The 25,071-nt window shown below is 40.3% G+C and overlaps 3 protein-coding genes across 3 annotated transcripts; 2 read left to right on the top strand and 1 right to left on the bottom strand.

Annotated features, from left to right (window-relative positions):
• Nucleotides 1-10,246: 10,246 nt before the first annotated feature.
• Nucleotides 10,247-10,603, bottom strand: LOC138896789 (uncharacterized). Its single transcript, XM_070182115.1, has one exon. It carries the CDS (start codon nt 10,601-10,603, stop codon nt 10,247-10,249), a length of 357 nt encoding a protein of 118 aa, XP_070038216.1.
• A 9,364-nt stretch (nt 10,604-19,967) lies between these two features.
• On the top strand, nt 19,968-20,576 carry LOC138896790 (uncharacterized). Its single transcript, XM_070182118.1, has one exon. It carries the CDS (start codon nt 19,968-19,970, stop codon nt 20,574-20,576), a length of 609 nt encoding a protein of 202 aa, XP_070038219.1.
• A 998-nt stretch (nt 20,577-21,574) lies between these two features.
• On the top strand, nt 21,575-23,323 carry LOC138896791 (uncharacterized). The gene is made up of 4 exons (XM_070182119.1): nt 21,575-22,224; nt 22,341-22,417; nt 22,530-22,822; nt 22,910-23,323. Exons 1-4 carry the CDS (start codon nt 21,575-21,577, stop codon nt 23,321-23,323), a joined length of 1,434 nt encoding a protein of 477 aa, XP_070038220.1.
• Nucleotides 23,324-25,071: the final 1,748 nt, after the last annotated feature.

Below are 25,071 nucleotides of genomic sequence, written 5' to 3' on the forward strand. Positions count from 1 at the left end.
GATTCAAAGGAACAACAGAGGGAACAGATGGCCACCAGTTCCCATTGGTGACTGTACAAGTCAACTCCCCACAGCTGTAAAGTTGCTGCCTGTACACGTAACAGTGCAAAAACAATGCAACAATCAACTTTATGGGGAATGCCCTTTACCTAACTTGCCTACATCATTCAAGTGATGTCACAAATGAGTTATTTACATCAAGCAAAGGTAAAACAAAATACTTGCACATTCAAGAATCGATCAAGCATTTTCTCTCAAGTCTGTGCCAATCTTGCAAGTGATTCTCAAGGGCATCAAGAACAAAGAACAACATAACGAAGGATCATTTTCATGTATTGAGTCATTACATGTACTTAGTTGTGTTGCACCTTTGTTAAAGTTCCTTACTTGTAATTCCTACTTAGTTTAGTTAGAAGCATTATATAGAAAATCTTTGTAAATCATAAACCCTTGTGTTTGTGTCTTGGCTAGAGTTAGTCGAGTTGTAAAGTCTTTATAATAGAGTTATTACAAAATGGCTTGTAATAGAGTTGTTACAAGTTAGTGAGGGATTAAGAGGTTAATTCCTATATTACAATAGGTTGTAATCTAAGGTTTGTTCAGTAGTGAAGTTAAAATCCTACAAGGGTAGGTCGTGGTTTTTAATCCCGTGAGCTGAGAGTTTTCCACGTAAAACTTCTTTGTCTCATTTACCTAGTGTAGTGTGCGTGTGTTCTGTGGAAACTAATAGAGAATATGGTTCTCTATATAGTTTGGTGGACCCTCGAATTCTATCAATTGGTATCAGAGCGGGTTCTTTCTATCAGGCTAACACCTAGAAAGGATCCTCATGGATTCTCCACCAAACTTTGAAGAAAGTCAGTCTACCTACATGCCACCAAGGTTCAGTGGACAGTACTATGGATGGTGTAAGACTAGGATGCACGACTTTATCATGGTTGAAGATTTAGAGCTATGAGATGTTATCTGCGACGGACCCTTTGTCCCCACCAAGAATCTTGGCGACCTAGCTGTAGCCATTCCCAAGATGAGGAAGGAATTCAATGACGCTGATTGAAAGGCCATAGAAAAGAACTTTCATGCAAAAAACATTCTTGTATGTGGCACTGGTCCTGACGAATATAATAGGATATCGGCATGCCAATCAACAAAAGAAATCTGGGAGGCTCTTCAGACAGCTCACGAAGGAACAACACAGGTTAAGCAATCTAAGATCGACATACTCACAACTGAATACGAGCTCTTCAGGATGAAATATGATGAATCCATCCAAGATATGCGTACTCGCTTCATCTCCATCATTAATGAGCTTCACTCTCTTGGTGAAACTATTTTAAGAAACAAGCTTGTCAGGAAAATCCTTAGTGTACTGCCCAGTTCTTGGGAAAGCAAAGTGAATGCCATTACAGAGGCGAAGGACTTGTATACACTGACCATAGATGAACTTATCGGCAATCTGAAAACATATGAAATGAAGAAGAAGAAGAAGAAGAAGAAGAAGAAGAAGGACAATGAAAGAAGAGAACCCCAAAGGGAGAAGAACCTGGTCTTCAAGACAGACAACAATGATTCAATTGGTGAGGATGGTGATATGGCTTACTTGACAAGAAGATTCCAGAAGATGGTTCGCAGGAATGAAGGCATTCCAAAAAGAGGAAGTTCTAGCAAGCCAAAACATTATGACCTCTGCCATAAATATGGCAAGCCAGGACACTTCATCAATGATTTCCCTCTCCTAAAGCAATATCAGTACAAAACAACTTTGACAAAGTAGCTAAGAGGAACCTGGTTCCTGATAAATGCTTCAAGAGAAAGAATGTTGCTGACAATGTTGTAAAGCAAGCTCTTGCTGCATGGGGAGACTCCTCCAGCGAATCTGAAGAAGAAAATGATCATGGTGATAGTTAAATTATGGCAATGGAAAGTGAAGCAACTGAGTATGACATGGCTCGGTCTGATGATGATGAAGATGACGACGATGATGAGGTAAATTTTTCTGGATGTTCAGAGAAATCTGAAATCTTATTCTCCTAAAAATCTCATGTCTTTGGCAAATGTGTTAATTAATGCTTATCACAATATTATAAATGATAAAGACGCTTTAACTGTGGAGTTAGGAGAAGCAGAACAAACCAGAGATGACTTAGTAATCGTTGTTGTTGATTTAAAGGAAACAATTGAGAACCTGAAGAAAGAGAAGGATTCCTTAGATGAAATAATTGCACATATAGAACATGAAAGAGATGATCTAATGGTCGTTGTGGTAGACCTAAAATAGACCTTTAAGTGTGTAAGAAAGGAAAAAGAAGTCTTAGCTGAGAGAGTTGCTAACATTGAGCATGAGAGAGATGACCTATTAGTGGTGGTAGTGCACTTGAAGGAAACAATTGGGGAACTTAAAATGGAGAGTAGGCCTGAAAATTCTCAAAAGGGAAAGGAAGTTGCAAGTGAGGCACACCTTAGGCTTGAAGATGAGCTAAAATCAGTGAAATCTAGTCTATATGCCGAACTTGAGAGAAACAGACAGCTTCAGGAAGATCTAGGTAGAGTTAAGAATGATCTAGAAAAATCACTCAAGTTGACCTGATCCTCTGATGCTATCACTGCCTTGTATAAAAACAATGGGGAAAACATGCAAGGGATAGTGTTCCAAAGGGAAACAAATCCTTACAACCCTCATAGCAAGTATGTTACTGTACCTGATAACTGGCTTTGCACTCATTATGGTAACACTGGGCACTTTAAGGAAACCTGTAAGGCCAAGTTTCAGTCTCAACAGAAAAACAAAGTTTTTTCTAAAAAGGTAACAACTATTAGAGAACCTGGTCCCTTATATAAAACTCGTGTGATGCCTGCTTGGACCAAGAAGGTGCTGATTCATCCCTTTTCTCATTACAAGGGACCCAAACTTGTTTGGGTTCCTAAGCCTAACTCTTGATTTTCTTGTGCAGGGAACAAGAAAGGGAGCAGCCAAAAATGATACATGGATAGTGGCTGCTCGAAGCACATGACTGGAAGCACAAATAATTTCCTTTCACTCAAAGTCCTATAAGGAGGGAGTGTATCCTTTGAAAACGGAAAAAAGGGATATATTCTGGGAATTGGAAGAATTGTGAAGTCTCTTTCTCACTCAATTAAAAATGTGTACTACGTGACTGGATTGAAGTACAACATGTTAAGTGTCTCCCTAATCTGTGACAAGGGAAACAAGAGTGGTGATCTCAGCCCTCTAAGTGTTGCTGATGATGATGCTGAACTATGGCACAGAAGGATGGGTCATGCAAATTTCACGTTGCTGAACAAGTTGGCCAAGAAGGACCTGGTTCGTGTCCTACCCAACTCAAGCTTCAAGGATCACAAAGTGTGCGATGCAATATGTTGAGTAAAGTATACCTGTGATCTTTGATGAATCTCACCACTCATGTGGGAAGGATTCACATGATAAGATTGACCAAGAGTGAGAACACTCAATTGTCCCTCGTAAAGTCATTGACATGGCAAATGGAAAACCTGACATGATGAGTTAGGTCAAGGATTCAAATGACAATGGTACAGATGAATCTCCAGCTGACATAGACGACCCCGGTTCCTCAATCACAACAACTGAAGCTGAAAATAGAGTTGCTGATGTAGATCAAGGGACCTCACATGCAGAGAGAGAATCACATTCAGAAATACCTGGACCATCCCACAACAAGATTCGGGTGTCTAACTGGAAATACAAAAGTTCACATTCTCTGGAAAATGTGATCACTCCTCTTGATTCAGGAATTCAAACCAGATCAAAGGCAACAAACGCGCTTGTCTTCTCAGCTTTTCTCTCTCAAATTGAGCCCAAGCATATCAAGGAAGCATTAAAAGATGCTGATTGGATTACAGCTATGCAAGAAAAACTCCATCAATTTAAGAGGAACGGTGTATAGCACCTGGTTCCACGACCTGCTGACAGAACTGTTATAGGAACCAGGTGGGTATTCAGGAACAAACTTGATAAGTTTGGAAACACAACAAGAAATAAGGCAAGGCTTGTAATTCAAGAGCTACAATCAGGAAGAAGGGATTGACTATGATGAAACTTTTGCTCTAGTTGCTCGAATGGAAGCTATCAGAATCTTTATAGCCTTTGCATCACATATGGAATTCACACTATTCCAAATGGATGTTAAAAGTGCATTTCTGAATGGGTTCCTAAAAGAAGAAGTTTATGTCAAGCAACCTCCTGGATTTGAGGGTCACGAGCATCCTGAGCATGTGTTCAAACTGGACAAGGCACTGTATGGGCTAAAGCAGGCTCCCCAGGCTTGGTATGAAAGGTTGTCAAAATTCCTTCTAGAAAATGGCTTTACAAGAGGGAAAATTGACAACACTCTTTTTCTGAAGAAACGAGGGAGGAATCTACTCATTGTTAAAGTATATGTTGATGATATCATTTTCGGAGCCACAACTGACTCTCTTTGTGAAGAGTTTGCAAAACTCATGGGGAGTGAGTTCGAGATGAGTATGATGGGAGAATTAAATTTCTTCCTAGGACTTCAAGTGAGGCAATCTCAAAGGGGGAGATGGATAAGTCAGCAGGAGTACATCAAGGAGCTGCTGAAAAGGTTTGACATGGAAGCATCAAAAGTTATTGACACTCCTATTGCCACAACTACTCATCTAGACATGGATGAACCTGGTTCCCCTGTAAATCAGGCCATGTATAGAGGGATTATAAGGTCACTCTTGTATCTCACTGCAAACAGACCAGACATTGTGTTTGGCATGGGTCTTTGTGTAAGATTTCAATCTAATCCAAAGGAATCTCATCTAAAGGCTGCCAAGAGAATATTGAGATATCTCAAAGGAACGCAGGACCTGGTTTTGTACTATTCCTCAGGTGACAACTTTAATCTTGTTGGGTATGCTGATGCTGATTATGCAGGATATCTGGTAGACAAGAAAAGCACGTCTGGAATGGCACATTTCCTGGGTTCCTGTCTAATCTCATGGGGTATAAGGAAGCAAAACTCTGTGGCACTCTCAACTGCAGAAGCGAAATATGTAGCAACTGCTTCTTGCTATGCTCAATTGTTATGGATCAAACAACAGTTGGAAGACTTTGGAGTGTTTTCTGACAGTGTGCCCCTCCTGTGTGACAATACAAGTGCACTCAATATGGCCAAAAGTCCAGTCCAACATAAGAGAACCAAGCACATTGATGTGCATCACCACTTCCTCATAGACAATGTTAAAAAGGGGCTCATTTGCATGAAATTCTACAACACAGAAGATTACAGATGCAAGATTAGTCAAGGAACCTGGTTCTCCTGACACAAGTTAGTAGCTTCTCTGTTCTCTCATGCACAATTTTGAATGGTGAAAACAAGTTCCACGTCATCAGTGCCTGTCTTGTGAACCCAAACGTTTCACATAATTGACCCTACTCCCAAAACTGCCGCCCTTTCTTAACCGGTCCCTCATCCATCTTAAATACATCCATCACTGTCAAAAATCTTCACATCAAACTTCAAACTCTCCCTTCTTCTTCCTCTCTTCAAACTACCCATTTTCCTTTCTTCAATTCATCACTTCTCACCATGGCTGAAAATCATGAAAACTTGAGTGATCCAATTAACAACCCAAATGAGTCCTCACCAGTCAAAACACCAATGTTGGACTCCTCGCTCCTTACTACTACTAGCCAAAACTCTAGGACAGAGTCAAACCCACTCTCAGTTTCCTCTCCTACCCAATCGAGTTCTGGTTCTCATAAGAGTCGCAAAATCTCGACTCCTAAAAGGTTTGTGGCTACGAGCTCTCCTCCTGCCTCGCCGGAAAATCTGGGTGAAAAGGATACAATTGATGAAGAAGAAAATCAGGAAATCTCCAACCTTCCTTTGGATGAAGGCTCAAATGCAGACAAAACGGCTGATTCTGAGAATGCTTCAGTTCCTAATCTTGAGACCACAAGTACAACTCCTTCTTCTTCTGCATTTTCCATGGGGTTACAAGAGAAAGAAGCAATAGAAACATGCTATATATAGCTAATGAAGGGATTATTATCGAAGAAAGTGAGGATGGGTCTGAGGCTCTAGGGGAAGAGTCTAAATCGGCACAGGACAATACTACTGGGGTCCCAAATGAGGGACATGATCCCTCCTCAGAGGATCCAACACAGGGGTCCTCTCAAAAGCCCCAGGTCAGTATTGATCCTTCTCCCTCCCCTCATTTCGATGCTGAGCCTTTGTTTGTGGTCATGCCTGAGATGAGATTTGATTCTGAAGAAGTAGTAATGGAGTTGATATGGTAATGGAATCTGCTTTGTTGGGATCTATTCTGGGTGTGCCTACTGAAGGCCTGTCTAGTGTTCGGCATCTTATTCTCAAAGTTTCAGAAACGCCATCCTGAAGGACATAGCAGTTCAACAAGGGGCACAGGTACAGAAGAAGGCCCTCCTTCCAGTGCACCAACTGCTATTTGAGATGGTGAACAAGGTCTTGCTCTCTCGTGCTGAGAGAAGATCTATCACTTCTCGTGCAGACCTGTTCCTCATGGAAGCACTGGACAACTCCACTACCATCAACCTGCCTTATGGGTTCCTTCTCACCAAGGTCTTTGAGTACTTCAAGGTTCCTCTAGGACAAGCTAAAGTAGGCACTAAGAAGCAAACTTTCTCCAAGTCCACTCTGGAAGAATATGAGTGCATTGATAAGGCTGGAGGAGTTGGAAGCACTTCTACCATTTCTCAGTTGATCAACGCTCAGAACAGTGCTACTGCTGACATAAGGCAGTTGAAAGTAAGGAATACTATTTTTCAGAGTCAGTTGAGTCAGCTTTAGGAGGCACCTGGTTCTAGTATCTCTCAAAGTGTAGAGGTTGCCCGTCTGACCAAGGAGAATGTTGAGCTCAAGAAACAGGTGGAGGACCTGAAAGAGAAACTGCTCAATGAGCAAATGTCGGCGAATGTTCGAATGGATCTCGTCCTCAAAACCCTTGCCTCTGCCTCTAAGCTCTCTCATTCCAGTGCTCCCTAAATAGTGTCCCCTCAGTGTCAAGTCCTAAGTATTGGTTTTCTATGATTAGTTTTTTTATGATGTTTGTGGCATTTGTTTTTGTTGTTCTGAATTGTGGATGGTTGTCAGTAACATTGACTCTGCTCCCTGTTTTCAAATCCAAATTATTTAATGGAAGCTTTTCCCTTTTTGCTGTATATGTCTTGTCTTTATGCTCTGTTTTTCGTCATGTTGTTGGTACACACGTGGCATAAGTTAACTTAAGCTAGACTTATTTCTGCTATAAGCATGTTACTAATCTTTATATGATGCCAAAAAGGGGGGAAACTAATTCAGGGGGAACACGATGGGAAACATATTCAGGAGGAATTTAGGAAATGCTGGTTCTTAGGGAGAACTTGAATTATAAGTTTGTCATCATCAAAAAGGAGGTAATTGATAGGTTATACGTATCCTTGTTATGTTTTGATGATCTAACAAACTTTTTGATAAGAACCAGATAAGGAACCTGTTACACATCCTCAAGTACTTAAAGAACAACAAGTCTCAGTTTGGGGACGTGGTTCAACTCTTCAAAGTCAAAGGAACAATAGAGGGAACAGATGGCCACCAGTTCCCGTTGGTGACTGTACAAGTCAACTCCCCACAGCTGTAAAGTTGTTGCCTGCACACGCAACAGTACAAAAATAGTACAGTAGTCAACTTTATGGGGAATGCCCTTTACCTAACTTACTTACATCATTCAAGTGATGTCACAAATGAGTTATTTACATCAAGCAAAGCTAAAACAAAACACTTGCACATTCAAGAATCGATCAAGCATTTTCTCTCAAGTCTGTGCCAATCTTGCAAGTGATTCTCAAGAGCATCAAGAACAAAGAACAACAAAACGAAGGACCAGTTTCATGTATTGAGTCATTACATGTCCTTAGTTGTGTTGCACATTTATTAAAGTTCTTTACTTGTAATTCTTACTTAAGTTAGTTAGAAACATTGTGTAGGAAATCTTTGTAAATCATAAACCCTTGTGTTTGTGTCTTGGCTAGAGTTAGTCGAGTTATAAAGTCTTTGTAATAGAGTTATTACAAAGTAGCTTGTAATAGAGTTATTACAAAGTGGCTTGTAATAGAGTTGTTACAAGTTAGTGAAGGATTAAGAGGTTAATTTCTAGGTTACAATAGGTTGTAATCTAAAGTTTGCTCAGTAGTGAAGTTGAAATCCTACAAGGGTAGGTCGTGATTTTTAATCCCGTGAGCTGGGAGTTTTTCACGTAAAACTTCTTTGTCTCATTTACCTACTGCAGTGTGCGTGTGTTCTGTGGGAACTAATAGAGAACCTGGTTCTCTATATAGTTTGGTGGACCCTCGAATTCTATCATTTTTGTTCAACTATATTTGTAACTTCGGATTCATTTTGGTAAAATTCCTCTTTTAAATTAACATTTGTGACTTGTCCAACTCTGGTTTATAGAGTGGAGAGACTAGTCCTAAAATATGTTGGATTTACATGAGGATTACTTTCTTTAAAAAAATGGACTTACTAATATTGGAACAAAAATGACGAAGTAAATTCAAATAACAATTGTCGCTCCATTATAAGGTCTTGAAAGCTGAAATTATTTACTAATATTAATTGGAATAAAAAAATTCAGAAAACAAAACTCTTGTAGCCACATAAGTTTTATCTAAAGGAGAAAATTAGGGATAATTGATCCTTGTTTAATCATTAGGTGAGCAGAACATATTAATACCTATAGGGTTTATTCGGAAGATGAACTTTATAAAGCGATTGTTAATAATTGAGATATTCTAGCAGTAAATGAAGAACTCACGATCAATAGGATATATTTATGCGCGACTTTGAGAAGCATGTCATTCATTCATTGCAACGATTCGGAAAGTTATTATCCTAGGTTTCTTAGTCATCGCCTACCTTTCATTTAATTACTTAGCTACTTTTATTAAGTTTTTATTTTTTTAGTTTTATTAATTGTAGAATTATAATAAATTATAGATTATTTGATAACCCGATGGTATAAAATTATTATATTCTGTACAATGAACTTAAACTCATGCAGTATTCTTAAGCTGAGGCTAATAATTCAAAAGTAATCTTAAGAATAATAAAAGTAATCTTAAGAATAGCACCAAAATAAAGAACATAGATCCACTACGCACCCATTGGACATTGGTTGACTACCCTTAACCCACGTTGCATGTATTATATTATTAACTCGTGTGTGTCCTCCTTTTAGTATTTGTTTTATCTGTCTATTTATCTACTAGATGAAGATTGCCCGTGCTATCTGATACGCGGCGCCTTCCTGAAGTTCCTTGGAAGGGCGACGTAAGGCTAAGCAATCGATGTCAGTGCGATTATTGTCAGCCAACTGAGGTCCCTTTGTACGCTAGACTAGATTGTCAGTGCCGTACGGGAAAACCAATGTCATGAGCAATTGAGAGAGAGCAGAAAAGAGAATTGAGAATGAATGAAAGCTTGATTGCATTGAATAAAAGCTATTACAGAAAAACAACACGGTGTCGGGGGGAAAGACATCAGTACAGAGAATTGTTTGCTTGCTTGAAAGTTTGATTGCTTGGTCCCCCTTAATAATGCTTAAAAAGAATAAACCAGCGTTACATGACTTGACCTAAATAAGCTGTAAAAGCAAACTTAAAGAAAATACAGTAAAACTACTCTATATTTACAATGAAAAAGACTTAGTCTTCTACAAAGTAGAAATAAGTCTGTTGGTAGCAACTTTGTCTTTAGCATTAGGATATGCGCACACGGCATCGTCTGCGCGCAGCACTGTTGGCATCTGCCGGTGGTTGGGCGCTAGTGATGGCTATCGGTGGGACGACAGAGGCACATGCGCGCTTGTCACTTGGAGCTGCCGAGACCACGGGGCCGACCGTGGCGCTGGGCGTTAGGAGGCTTGCCAGGACGCCACGGGGCGCGTCCAAGTGGTCATGGGGCATGGTTGGAAAGCCACCAATGACATTCTCCTCCACCTGAGTTGGCGACGTCCTCGGCACCTTACTTGCAAGATAATAATCAATTAGGATCTTGTAGGCTTTGAGGTTTGTTCCCCTCTCCCAAGTATTCTCCTCTGCATCACATCCCTGCCATTTAACCAAGAACTCCTGGTGATCTTTCCTTGAGGCGTGAATCACTCGATCATCAAGAATAGCTTCAGCACGCCTTTTCCCGATTTAATTGGGGCCTCGAATACTTGGTATTGTGAGTTGGCTTCATGAAGGGTCCTCCATATCTTCCCGAAAAGGTTTCAGGAGACTGACATGGAAAACGGGATGAATTTTCCACCAAGCTAGAGTATCCACCCGGTATGCAACTTTCCCAATGCGCCTTTCAATGGACAAGGGTCCAATATATTTTTGCAATAGGCTAGGGTCATGTGCCCCTTCAAACAAGTACTGCTTTGGGATTTTGACCATTACTTTGTCCCCCAGTTGGTATTCAACAAAGCGGCGATTCTGATCAGCATGCCTCTTCATCCGCTTTTGAGCTTTGACAAGATAGCTCTGCACTATCTCCAAATTTTGCTTCCATTCTTTTGAGAAGCTAGCAGCCTGAGGAAATTTTGACATGTTTGGTGCATTCACAGTATGTGGGAGTAGCGGTTGTTGTCCGGTAATAATTTCAAAAGGAGCTTTTGTTGGTACTTGAGCTCTTTTGTGAATTGAAACACAGTTGAGCAGCATCCAGAAACTTCACCCAGTTCTTCTGCGATCCGGTTACAAAGTGCCGGAGATATTCCGCTAGCATGCCATTGAATCACTCCATTTGGCCATCAGATTGCGGATGAAAACTTGAGTTGTGACTTAATTTTGACCCAAGGCACTTAAAGAGTTAGGTCCAAAAGTTTCTAGTGAAGCGTGAGTCACGTCACTAACGATGTCTTTAGGCAGGCCCCAATATTTGACGAATGAGAAAAGAAGAGTCGAGTTGTATCTTCTGCTGATATATATTGTGGGGCTTCTATAAAGGTAGCATACTTGGAAAACCGATCCACCACAATCAAGATAGTTGTGAGATCTCCGACCTTGGGCAATCCGGTGATGAAATCCAGGGAAACGCTTTCCCAAGGTCTTTTTGGGACAGCTAGTGGTTCCAAGAGTCCTACCCGCGTCAAGCGGTCTGACTTATCCTTCTGGCATACTAGACAAGTCTTCACATACTGAGCGACACCATCGGCCATTTGAGGCTAATAATATGCATGGCGAAGCAATGCAATGGTATGTTCTTCACCGGGATGACTCGCCCACAAAGTATCGTGGCATTCCACCAGAAGAGCCCTTCGCAGATCTCCTCCTTTAGGAACATAAAGTCGGTTCCCTTTCTTTTTCAGGAAACCATCTTCTGTGTAGAACTGGCGAGTCTTGCCCTGTCCTACCAAATCAACCAAATACTGTGCAGTAATATCCTTGATGAGTAGATCCAGTATCTGGTCATTATGGTGGTGGTTACTTTGCTCCCCCTTAGGGTGGCGAGTACGCACACCTATGTTAGATCAGCTCTCCAACTGAGCGCATCAGCAACATGATTAGTCTTCCCACTTCGATATTCCAGGTTGAAGTGAAATTCCGCTAGGAGTTCCTGCCACCTGGTCGGCCGACCATTCAGCTTTGGCTGGGTCATGAAATGGCTAACAACTATGTTGTATGTCTTGACCACGAACGTGGTTGCAAGTAGATAATGCCTCCAAAGGCGTAAGCAATGAACGGCAACCAATAATTCTTTCTCGTGGGCGGCATAGTGCCGCTATGCATCCTTCAGTTTTCGGCTCTCGTACGCTACGGGATGTCCTTCTTATAGCAAGACCCCCACCAAGTGCATAATCGGAGGCATCCGTTTGTACCTCAAATGGCTTGGCCAAATCAGGGAGGGCCAAGACGGGACTACTAGACATAGCCATTTTCAATGCGTTGAAGGCCTCCGTCCGCTTGGGTCCCCAATCCCAGGGGTGACCTTCTTGAGAAGTTCTGTCAGCGGCACTGCAATGAGGGAGTAACTTTTCACAAATCGATGATAGAAGTTGCATAGGCCAAGGAACGACCTCAAGGTGTGGATATCCTTAGGCGGTAGCCAATCCGTGATGGCCTGAATCTTTTGTTGGTCCATCTTTATTCGTCCTTCCCCGATGACATGTCCGAGGAAGTCAATTTGTTTCTGAGCAAAGGAGCACTTGGATAGCTTCACATATAATTCGTGCTCCTGCAATCGGACTAGGATCTTCCGCAAGTGCTCTAGGTGTTCTTCCATGGTCTGGAAATATACCACAATGTCATCCAAGTAGACCACGACGAATTCGTCAATGTATTCTCGGAAGACTTGGTTCATCAGGGTGCAAAATGTGGTTGGCGCGTTAGTCAAGCCAAATGGCATAACTAGGAAATCGTACGACCCATATCTTGTCACACATGTCATCTTGTGTTCATCACCCTCTCCAATCTGGACTTGCAAATAACTTGTACTCATGTCTATTTTTGTGAACACCGTCGCACCACCCAGTCTATCAAATAAGCCTTCCATTAGCCGAATACGGTACTTGTTCTTCACAGTGATTTTGTTTAGAGCCTGATAATCCACGCAGAGTCATAGACTGCCATCATGTTTCTTTTGGAATAGCACAGGGGACCCGTATGGGGACTTGGAGGGTACGATGATCCCTGTGTCTAGCATTTCTGTCAATTGTCTCCGAAGCTCGGTGAGTTCGGGTTGTGACATTATGTACGATGCTCGGGCAGGTGGCTTCGCACCCGGCACCAACTCAATCTCATGGTCCACAGTTTTCCTAGGCGGGAGACGCTTTGGCATGTCTTGTGCCATGATGTCTTCAAATTCCAGTAGCAGCTCCTTCACGGGTGCAGGAATAGGACCCAAAGAGCGCTCTATATCTTCAATGCAGAGGGTATCCAGGAACGTAGGTTCATGTCTTCTGACCCCCTTTTTCAGCTGCAAGACCGATATGTTCTCAACAGCCATCTTCATTGGCATGCACGGGATAATGCAGGGCTTGGTCCCATTTGCTCCCATCATCATTAGCATGTCTGCATATGGTACGAGTATGGTGTTGGTTTGCCTCAGGAATTCCAACCTCACTATCAACTCGAAGTCATATATGATCACCACGTGCAGGTTGAATTTTCCTTCATAAGGGCCAAGCTTCACTGGTACTTCTTTGTCTATTCCACCGACCGGCTGAGGAGGTGAGTTGATAGCCTTGACACGACCTTTGCCCTTTCCTACAACTAGGCCAAGGCGCTCCACCTGAGTCAATGCTAAGTAGTTGTGGGTAGCACCCGTGTCTATCATGGCCCGAATTAGCTTTCCATTCACCTTCATATCGATGAACATTAAGGTCCTCTCTTGATTAGGAGGAGTCCACTTATTCGCCTTCTTTTTCCTTTTCTTGGCGATTGGGCAGGGGTCCTTCTTCTTATGGATATCAGCACCGGTTCCCGCTAAGGACTCAGAAATAGAGCCAACAATTGTATTGAATGCACCTACTGGTTCAGTTTGGTCCGCATCATCTGCGTCGTCATCCGTCCCCTCATCAAAAGCTTGATGGGCGTTCATCTGTGCATGTGGGCATTCATTATTCCAATGTGGTCCGCCGCAATGACGACATCCTGAGGGGGGGTTTCCTCCCCCGATCGTTGTTGTTAGATGCAGTGCTGGTACTGCCTGAGGAGGGAGCCTTAGATTTGGTTGTACTCCGGTCCCCTCCACTTCTGCTAGGGCCACCAGTGTTCGACTGCCCCCCTTTGTATCCTCCTCGGACAGGTTGTTGAGGCATGTCCTTCCGAGCTTCCACTTGATAATCCCCAAGGCACTCCGCTGCTTGGATCGCCTTAGGTAACGTGTCTACCCTTTGTCTCTGTAACTCCATGCGGACATAAGGTTTCAACCCTTCTAGGAAGGTGAAGAGTTTGTCTTTGTCCCCCATGTCGCGTATATTAAGCATGAGCACAGAGAATTCCCGCACGTAATCTCACACTGATTTGGTCTGGCGGAGCTCCCGTAGCTTTCTCCATGCATTGTACTCAACATTCTCGGGGAAGAACCGTAGGCGTATGGCTGCCTTCAACTCTGCCCATGTCTCGAGGGCATCTTCACCGGCGTTGATGGCTTCGTATTTCACCCGCCACCAGAGTTTGGAATCACCCTGAAGATACATGGCAGCAGTTACTACCTTCTTAGCTTCTTCTAGGCCTCCCACAGCATCGAAGTATTGTTCGATGTCGAAAATGAAGTTTTCCACTTCTTTGGCATTCCGAGCTCCACTGTATGGCTTTGGCTCAGGAATTTTCAGTTTTTGTGCCATAGGGGCGAGGTTCACACCACCCCCAATTTGGTTTCCGCCTCATCGCAGGAGACCTTACAAAGCAGCATTGATAACGTTCAGCTGACCTGTCAAGTTGTCTATAGTTTGTTGCATGGCAGTCACCCTATCTGTCTCTTGTTCCCTGTTGGCTAAATCCTCGACACGCTTCTGTTGGAGGACCTCGAATTTACCAAATATTTCGGCTGCCTCTGTGGCTGCCGTTTGCCGGTCTCCTTCATAGTCGCGACTGATATTTTCTATGTCAGCTTCGGCCTGGACAAGTCTGCGGTCTAAGTCGTCCAACCTTTGCACTAGGCTGGTCTTTAGGTCAGGCATCATTTCCACAATGGGCTGTAATGCATCAACCATCCCCTCAAGGGTCGTGATGCGATCCCCATAATTCACTATGGTTAGAAATGGAGGTAATTGCAATGTAATCCCTCATCCGATGTCGAGCCTAGGCTCTGATACCAACTGTTACGCGGCGCCTTCCTGAAGTTCCTTGGAAGGGCGGCGTAAAGCTAAGCAATCAATGTTAGTGCGATTACTGTCCGCCAACTGAGGTCCCCTCCGTACGCTAGACTAGATTGTCAGTGCCGTACGGGAAAATCAATGTCATGAGCAATTGAGAAAGCAAAAAAGAGAATTGAGAATTAAAGAAAGCTTGATTGTATTGAACGAAAGCTATTACAGAAAAATAATATGGTGTGGGGGGGGGGGGGAGGGGACAGCAGTACAGAGACTTGTTTACTTTCTTGAAAGTTTGATTGCTTAGTCCCCCTTAATAATGCTTAAAACAAATAAACCAAAGTTACATGACTTGACCTAAATAAGCTGTAAAAGCACACTTAAAAAAAATATAGTAAACTACTCTATATTTACAATGAAAAGGACTTACTCTTCTATAAAGTAGAAACAAGTCTGTTGGCATCAACTTTATCTTTAGCATTAGGATATGCGCACACGACGTCGTCTGCGCGTGCGGCGCTGTTGGCATCTGCCTGTGGCTGGGCGCTGGTGATGGCTATCGGTGGGGCGACAGAGGCACATGCGTGCTTGTCACTTGGAGCTGCCGAGACCATGGGGCCGACCGTGGTGCTGGGCGTTGGGAGGCTTGCCAGGACGCCACGGGGTGCGTCCAAGGGGTCATGGGACATGGCTGGAAAGCCGCCCATGTCATATCGCATGGGCCCAACATATTGCATTTTGCTCGGTTTTTTTCTTTTCTAAGTTTTTCAGTGCCAATGAAATAATGTTGCATATGTAGATAAGAAATTGAACTATCATAATCGGTAGGCTTTTCAATACATCATACAAAGTGATAGGATGGTACAATAAAAAAGTTATTCTAAAAGATAAAGCGTCGTAAGATCCTATAGAGGCTATTCCGAGGATCATAAAATTCAATGTCATAGTTGTATAAAAGAGGTTTTTGTGAAGCAGTATCCCATAACTAAGGATTACACATTGTCTCTTAACCCTTTTAGTGCATCATTCATGACACGCTTGCGATCATAAACCTTTACTTAGGAGCAATAAATATTAGCAACGGGAAAAACAAAATTAGAGCACATGATTTTTAAGGGAAACTAAACCAAAATATGGATAGATCAATTATTGTAGATTAAGACGATGTCAATGGTGCAACTTTTATTGTTAAACCAAAGTACAACACCGAGCTACAATATACACGTACAAGTAAGTTGTCATTCTACCATGGCTCGGTGAATGTAAGTAATGTCTATTTTCTGGCACGTTTGCTCAATTCATAAAGCAAAACCACTTACATGGTTAATGATAATGGGCTCTACCCATAGTTTTAGATAGAAAATAGGTGAATTTCGTGGTTCTACCCAAAAGCTAAATTCTTTCCAAGAAAAATCCTAATTAAACAGTAATGTCAAAAAATTTACCTAGCAAAATCTGTTAACTTCTTCAGTGGATCATCTTGATCTTATAATGACTCATTGATTTTTGTTGTACTTGAATCTGAATCTACTGGAGTTTTCTGTTATTTTAGCTACAAAGAAGAAAAAGACAATTCAACTTTTATGCTAGAGGAATTGACTGACTATAAATGGGATATTCATTTTGACATCCAAGTGCCATGGCTTTTAGTTTACTCAACCTGATCATAATTTTCTTACATTTAGAGCAATAGGTGTTTTCCTTCTGAGTGAGGAGAATTTCTAGCCTTTGATATTGAGAGTGAATTCAGAACATGATTTTCTTTTCCTCGGAGTGAAACTACTTCTTCTTTGGAAGAGTTGTACAGAGAAGGGGTTCTAACACCTGACTATTGTTTCTAAAAGAAATAAATCTAAAAGAATGGTGCTATGATTATGCGAGACAATATCAAAGTGGTAAGTTTATTATCTAGGGATAAGATCTTTTTCTTTTTTACAAGGATATAACTTTGTATGAAATTGGTAGGTTCAACTAAATTTCCAAGTAAGAATTAAGTGATAAAGAAATTAAAACTTGCGCATTACAAGCATAACAACAAAAGGCAATACCTCTCGATGTCTCTGTTTCACACTTATTAGGCACGGTGACTTCACTGAAGCTTGAGTTTCATGTATTGAAGCACAACGTTACCATAAAACATGAAGCATTGGTTTGTCCAATACTGTCTATTATTTTTTTTCCATCATTGCTATGTTATTTCAGTATTAGAATAGACAAATTCCATACATTTGTACTGAATTTTTATTGTGGGCTGGTCATTTTTCATCCACAGCTTGATTATGAGACTCCACAGTGTTATCAAAAGAGGAAAAATAAAAAAATTCGAAAATACTTTGCAAGACCCATCTTTGAGTGTGCCCCAGGTTAACTAACTTCATTTCAACCTGTGAAATCAGAGCTTATTAGTGATATTGATAAACAAAAACACTTAGGTCTGAAGTTAATGGATGGTATAGCTAACTAAAAAATTGGTTATCTCTGATTGCAGTATATCATTTGCACAATTTGAACATAAATGAACAATATCTTATGATGTTCACTAAATCAAACAATGGTTATTTTAGATGCCAAAATGAAGGGAAAGAAAATGAACTATGAATTTGGTAGTTGCCTCATGGCCCTTAAAAGTATACTGCTTAGAGTGTGTAGAAGCATCTCACGCCTGAGTGCGCATATCACAACAAAGAGAGCTTAATATGGCTGTAATCTGAACGTGAAGTATTTAGTGCAAGTATCGAAATCCTACTTTTCCATATGATTTCATAAAGAAATGGCACAGGAGATCACAATGGAGAGTGTAAAACAACTTCAGCAACAAACATAGGCTTAGTCAAATTCCTCCGCCTGATTTGCTAATAAAAGCAGCCTTTAGAAGTTACTATTTTTAGGTCCAATTTCTTTTTGGTACTGACTTGTTGTGGCACAAAAACAGAACCATGTAAAATCTCTATATTATGATTATGCTATGACGATAGACCTTAAGAATATTTTCTCACCAGTTTTGATCTTTAGAAAGCAGTAGGATGATACGAACTTCAGTTAGAAATAACGAATTGATAAAAGCCTTTTTTTTTTTGCTTATAAAAATGCCAATTAAATGCATAATAAGTCACAAAAGGTCATATCTATGCTCTGACTCTGTAGATTCACCAATTTTGACCTTTTGAAAGTAGCAGGAGGATACGAACTTAACAGTTAGAAACAAGGAATTGATAAAAGCCTCTTTTTTGCTTATAAAAATACCAATTAAATGCATAATACCCCACCAAAGCTCATATATATGCTATGACTTTGCAGAACAAACAAATTTTGTAATTAAAGAAAAGGTAAACTTTACTGCTGTAGAAAAAAATATTAAAAGAATAGGTAGATACAAACTACTCAGGCACAAACAAAAAACTTATAGTTATGTGGTGCTTGCGATAATCAAAGTTAAAAAAATAAAATCAAAATTTCCTTTTTTTATTATAGTTTTTATAACCTTTTTTTTGTTCAGATATTCTCAATAAACACTACGAAAGCAGGAAGCAAAGCCAATAAAAAAAGGGGAATACAATAACAGAGAAAGCCTTACCGGAAGTATTGATATTGACAGAAGATGAATTCAAGGAGAGAAATCGAGAGTTAACGGAGAAAATACAGAGGTGAAGAATAGTTTTGATATCGATGGAGAATTGAAGGAGAGAATAGTCAGCAGTTGATATGCATTGTTAGTTCACAGCCGGCGTAGTCACCATATTCTAGTGTACGTGTAGGTCCGCAAAATCCCACCGTAGTACTTCAGATCACAATAGATAGACATAAATACTTAAATGCTCCTGTATCGGCAAGCAGGGATGTCGACGGTCTCCTGCTTGCTTTAGGGCTCTTCTATATAATAGAAATTTTTGCTTTTGGGAGTGGGCAAGAAGAAAAGCATTTGAGCAACGATAAAGTTATTTTCACGTGACTTATAGATACAAGTTCGAGTCGTGGAGCCACTTATACTTGCATTAAATTAGGTTGTCTATATCATATTTTTTGGGATGCGATCCTTCCTCGGACCCTGCATGAAGATTTAGGGCTCTTCTATATAGTAGAAAATTTTGCTTTTGGGAGTGGGTAAGAAGAAAAATATTTGAGCAACGATAAAGTTATTTCCATGTGACTTATAAATATAAGTTCGAGTTGTGGAACCACTTATACTTGCATTAAAGTAGGTTGTCTACATCACATTCCTTGAGATACCTTATGCATCGTGCTTTTAGGAGTGGGCTCTAAGATCATGTAAAGTAACTCATGAGCAAATCAAATTTCATAATAAACTTTTAGGACCACAAACGTGATATGGTCGAGAATGACTTATAATCGAGTTTAATAATGAGATATCAAAGGAAGAGTATCAAGGTTGAAGAAGTAATGACATTTAATTTGTATCAAAAATATAATACACTTTTCGCAAAGCTTTTTTACTCCAAGCTATCATAAAGAGTAGATTTGTTAGGAAATACTGGTAGCCACTGGCCATGAGTTCTTTTGATATTAAAGAAATTTAATGAAAAAAAAGTTTGTATCATGTACAACAACAACAACAACAACAACAATAATAATAATAATAATAAAAAAAATAACTGAGAACTCCCTAAATGCATTACAGTCCAAGACCTTAGGATGGGATGTTTGAACAGGAAGTGATATATGACTGGGAACCTGAGTATTGTGCATCATGTTTGCAAATAGGACACAACTGCAAGGCTATGAATGTGCAGAATCAACCATTACAAATTCAAAAAGGGAAGCAACCAAAGCCTATGCAAGTATGGAGAAGGAGTGACCAAGTGCTGAAGATAATTGATAAACAGAATGTGCAGATGCAGAATGGAAATGATCAAACGACTGGTGGTAAAGGTTCTGATGACAAAGCACAGTTTACTCCAAATGAAACACAAGCAGAATGATGGACAGCGGTGAAAGCAAAATCAGCCACTAAAATGGCTAAAATTGGGGGAAACAAAGAAGGAGATGTTGATACAAATAATGGCTTCAGCTCACTAGCAGGGGTGGGCAAATGATCCACTAGGCCAGGCCATGGTAATACAGCAAGGCAAGCACTGTGAAAGAGGGCAAAGTAGCCAAGGTGGTATAGATGATCAAAACCATTTCCCTTAATTACTAAGATGAAAGTCATTACTTGGAATGTGAGGGGAATGTATAAGTTGTATAAGCAAAAGGAGCTAAGGGAGTTCATTAAAGAGAATAAAGCTAGTGTTATAGCTATCATAGAACATAGAGTGAAAGAATATAAAAAGGGCCAGGTGGTACACAAAATAGCACCTACATGGGAATGGTTTTCAAATACTTCCCCAAATAATAAAGGAAGGATATGGCTGATATGGGATCCCAAGTATGCTGCGGTTAAGAAGATCAGCACACATAATCAATACATACAGGCTGCAATTAGCTTTTCTAATACTGCACTAACATTTTACTTTACAGTTATTTATGGTCTACACACAGTGCATGATAGGAAGGAATTATGGAGAAAACTTAGGGAAATAGAAATTAGACAACAAGAACCATGGCTTGTAATGGGGGATTTCAATGCTATACTTGAGGTTGAAGACAAAGTGCATGGTAATATGGTGCAAGATCATGAGATAAGAGACTTCAGAGAATTTTTGAAAGATACTGGTATGACTGAGCTACAGGCAATAGGAAGACCATTCACGTGGACTAACAGCCATGTCTTCAGCAAAATTGACAGGGCGTTAGTTAATGGAGAATAGATGAACAATATGCCTCCTATTCAAGTTCATGTCCTAGATCCGTATTTTTCTAATCACTTACCATTAAGCATTGAGTTGGGGAGACAACAGAAGAAAGCACAAAGGCCATTCAGATTCTTGAATTGTTTGGCTGATCACCCAAGCTTTGGGAATATAGTAGAAGACAAAGGTCACTACCAATGCAATGTACCTAAAAAGAGTATGGCTCAAGCTGAAAACCATAAAGCAAGCAATGAAAGGCCTAAACACAAAGGAGTTCTCTGGGATAAATGACAAAATAAAAAGCATCAGGAATGATCTTCAATTAATACAGCAGCAGATGAGAACATATAATCAGGATCCCCATAACTTTGATGTAGAAAAAGAGCTAAGGGCTCAGCTGGAGAAATGGTATCTAATAGAGGAGAGCATATATAAACATAAATCTAGAGTACAATGGCTCAAATTGGGGGACTCCAATTCAATTTATTTTTTTGCCAGCATCAAGAACAAGAGAGCTCGGAATCAGATCAAATCACTTGTTAATGCAATAGGTGATATTGTTCAAACAGAAAAGGGGATAGAGGAGGAGATCCTAAGCTTTTATAAGAACCTACTTGGGGCTGCAAATTCCACACTACCTATTGTACATTTAGATGTTATGAAGAGGGGATCTATTCTATCAAGGACACAACAGTTGCAGCTTATCTGACCATTTACCAGAGAAGAAGTTTGGCAAGCACTACAGGGGATTGATGACAACAAAGCCCCAGGGATAGATGGATTTAATTCACTATTCTTTAAGAAAGCATGGACCATGATTGAAGATGAGGTAACTGAAGTTGTCCTGAATTTCTTTGATACTAATAAGCTTTACCAACCGATAAATTGCACATCCATCACCTTGGTGCCTAAGGTAAAAAAACCCTTCCTCAGTAAAACAACATAGACCTATATCCTGCTGCTCCACAATCTATATGATCATATCCAAAATGCTCACTAACAGACTACAGGGAGTCATGGACAACCTCATTGATAAGAGTCAGGTTGCGTTTGTATCTAGTAGAGTCATCACTGATAATATTATCCTTAGTCATGAACTAATGAAAGGATATGGGAGGAAAGGGGTGTCGCCAAGATGCATGATCAAAATTGACATGCAAAAAGCTTACGACTCTATAGAATGGGTGTTCCTAGAACAAGTACTAAATGCTCTGAATTTCCCGGAAATATTTGTTAGATGGATCATGGTGTGTATATCGACAGTCTTATACTCTGTAGTCATAAATGGTAAACCAAGTGTCCTTTTTACTGCAAAGAGAGGAGTAAGGCAGGGTGACCCCTTGTCACCATTTCTATTTGTGATTGCCATGGAGTACCTTAGTAGACTACTGAAAACACTGACAGAAAATCCAGATTTTAACTACCACCCTCGATGTGACAAGCTGAACATAATACAATTGGGATTTGCAGATGACCTATTGCTGTTTTATAGGGGGGATGTGGTATCTACTCAGTTATTGTATAAGCAATTTCAGCAATTCTCCTTGGCATCTGGACTAATAGCTAACCAAGGGAAGAGTGATGTCTATTTTGGAGGTGTACCAAGCCAGATTCAACAACAAATTATACAAAAATTGGGATTCTCTGTGGGATCTTTGCCCTTCAGGTACCTGGGAGTTCCATTGAGCTCAAAAAGACTAGCAATTGGACAATGTCAACCATTAATATAGAGGATGATAGGGAGAGTAACTTCATGGACATCAAAGATATTGTCTTATGCAGGGAGATTGCAGTAGATCAGAAGTGTACTCATAGCCATTCAACAGTTTTGGTCCCAAGTTTTCATCTTGCCAAAGAAGGTGATTCAAAGGATTGAACAAGTATGCAGAAGATTTTTGTGGAATGGGAATAATGAATGCTCAAAGAAGGCTCTAATAGCATGGGACAAAATTTGTTTACCAAAATCAGCAGGTGGCCTCAATATAGTAGACATCTACACATGGAATAAAACTGCCATACTTAAGCACTATTGGAACTTATGCAAAAAGAAGGATAGGCTATGTATACAATGGGTGCATATCTACTATACTAAGGGTAATGAAGTGTGGGAAAACACTACTCCACAAGCATCTTGGCTGATTCAGAAGATCCTAAAGGCTAAGCAGTATCTGGAGAGTGCAGGAGTAACTATAGAGGAATTTCTGAATGGTGAGACATATGCTATAAAGACAATGTATAATAAGCTGAGAGATAACTATCCTAAAGTGAAATGGAGGAAATTAACATGCAACAACAAGGGCAGCCCCAAATGGTTATTCATTCTATACTTTGCAATACAATACATACTATAGACAAAGATGAGACTGAAAAAATGGGATATGGGATATGACACTACATGTCCATTATGTGATAGTGATGAAGAAGATGTGCAATACCTGTTCTTTAAATTCCCAAACACATATCAGATCTGGCAGCAACTATTCAAGTGGCAGGGAATCCAACGACAAGCTATGGGATGGAAGGAAGAAATCGAGTGGGCTCAAAAGCATGCCTATGGTAACAATGCCAAAGCAGAGATATACCGTATGACTCTTGCAGGAAGTGTATACTATACCTGGTTGGAAAGGAACAACAAAATCTTCCTACAAAGAACCACACCAGCAGCAACTATAGTGAGGCAGATCATTCAAGACATACATTGCAGAGGAAGAACGAGGAAGAAATTGGCACTACTGTTGAAGAAGCTTGATTACTATCCTAGTTAGTTTGGTTAGTAGACAAAGCATAGGTCACAAATTTCTATTTTCTTGCATGGATGTAGGTGAAGTATGCTAAAGTTGGGGCTGCTGTCCAACTTTAGAGGTTTTTGAGCACTATGTAAATACTTCCTTGGTAATAAAACATTATAATTACCCAAAAAAAAAACTTTTTTGGAAAGTATATTTCTCTTGATATATGATCACGCCCAACTCTAGTCCTAAAAAGAATAAGCGGTCGTTGCAAATATAATCCAGTGTAAAAGTCCGGAGTCGAATCCCACATAGAACTAAGGTTTCACGATAACTTTTCAATATCACTCAGAAGTAGTATTTTAAAAGGCATTTTCGGGGCGAACCACGGGGCAATCCCTGGGGCAAGGCGCACCAAAAACGCCCGAGGCGATGGTGTGGGGCGAAAGTCTCAAGAGGCATACGCCCAGCAATTCGGGGCTTACGCCCGGGTATTTGATGCGTATTTTTTTAGTGAGTCATAAGCCCCAGAGACTTTTCCAAATTAAAACAAAATTTATTGAATAAATCCTTCATATAATAGTCAAATTCTCAAAATTCAACTTGGTAATTACTCAAAAGTTTTAAAAAGGAACTGAAATGTATTAAATTTAAAAGTCAAGACCTTTTTTATTGATTGAAGACCTAATTCATGATCTTTTCCAATTCTTTATCTTGTCCGCTAGTCTGCTAATATCTCCCAAAAGAAACAAATATTTAATTTTTTTTACAAATACAAAGAGAACTCCATTCCCTTTCATAGCAGCAAGTTCAAAGTTCAACAAGTTCAAAGTTCAAACTTTTCTCTACTTCATGTCTAAGCATTCCTACACGTAAAATAAACTCTATTAAGCTCAATTGTCGCACAAATTAGCATCGAAACAACAAGCAAGTAGGGTAAATAACATCAAAATATATGGAATTACAGCACGACATCAACACCTCATGCTTAAATGTTGCTCGCCCTCGAGTCAACCAACCAAACACTTCCTCTTCAAGGACCCAACAACCACACATTTATAACATACTACACCTATGGCCATGGTTGATAGCAACAATTAAGGTCTAACATATGCGGTCAAAATACACTTCCCGTACTTATTGTAAGGCCTCGTAAAATTCCGCAAAGGAATTTAAGGTTTCGTGGTGCCGAAGTATGCTTATGTGTTTGAGGATTGACTATCAGCAGCTCAACAAGGTTACAATCAAGAATAAATACCCACTGCCAAGGATAGATGATTTGTTTGACCAATTGCAGGGTGCTAAGTACTTCTCCAAGATCGATTTAAGATCCGGGTATCACCAGTTGAAAATCATGGAGTAGGATATTCCGAGAATTGTTTTCAGGACCCAGTATGGGAACTTTGAATTTCTGATAATGTCTTCTGGGCTAATAAATGCCCCTATAGCTTTCATGGATCTTATGAATCGGGTCTTCAAGCCTTTTCTTGACTCATTCGTGATAGTGTTTATTGATGATATTCTTCTTTATTCTCGGAGTCGGGAGGACCATGACGATCATCTCAGTGCAGTTTTGCAGACTCTATATCAGCACAAGTTGTATGCGAAGTTTTCGAAATGTGAAATTTAGCTTGAATCTGTTACATTCTTGGGTCATGTCGTCTCCAGAGAAGGAATTGAGGTTGATCCTCAGAAGATTGCAGCTATAAAGAATTGGCATAGGCCTACTACCCCAACAGAGATTCGTAGTTTCTTAGGCTTAGCTGGATATTACAGGAAGTTTG

The sequence above is a fragment of the Nicotiana tomentosiformis genome, chromosome 8 (genome assembly GCF_000390325.3).
Source record: "Nicotiana tomentosiformis chromosome 8, ASM39032v3, whole genome shotgun sequence".
Lineage (NCBI taxonomy): Eukaryota > Viridiplantae > Streptophyta > Magnoliopsida > Solanales > Solanaceae > Nicotiana > Nicotiana tomentosiformis.

What these genes read in the sequence shown, in the direction of transcription:
- LOC138896789 (XM_070182115.1), bottom strand. Translation starts at nt 10,603, where the DNA reads ATGTCAAAATTTCCTCAGGCTGCTAGCTTCTCAAAAGAATGGAAGCAA.
- LOC138896790 (XM_070182118.1), top strand. Translation starts at nt 19,968, where the DNA reads ATGAAAGTCATTACTTGGAATGTGAGGGGAATGTATAAGTTGTATAAG.
- LOC138896791 (XM_070182119.1), top strand. Translation starts at nt 21,575, where the DNA reads ATGGACAACCTCATTGATAAGAGTCAGGTTGCGTTTGTATCTAGTAGA. An exon ending in TTTTCATCTTGCCAAAGAAG is followed by an intron (nt 22,418 to 22,529) that starts GTGATTCAAAGG and finishes CAAAATCAGCAG; the next exon opens with GTGGCCTCAATATAGTAGAC. An exon ending in TGAGAGATAACTATCCTAAA is followed by an intron (nt 22,823 to 22,909) that starts GTGAAATGGAGG and finishes TACATACTATAG; the next exon opens with ACAAAGATGAGACTGAAAAA.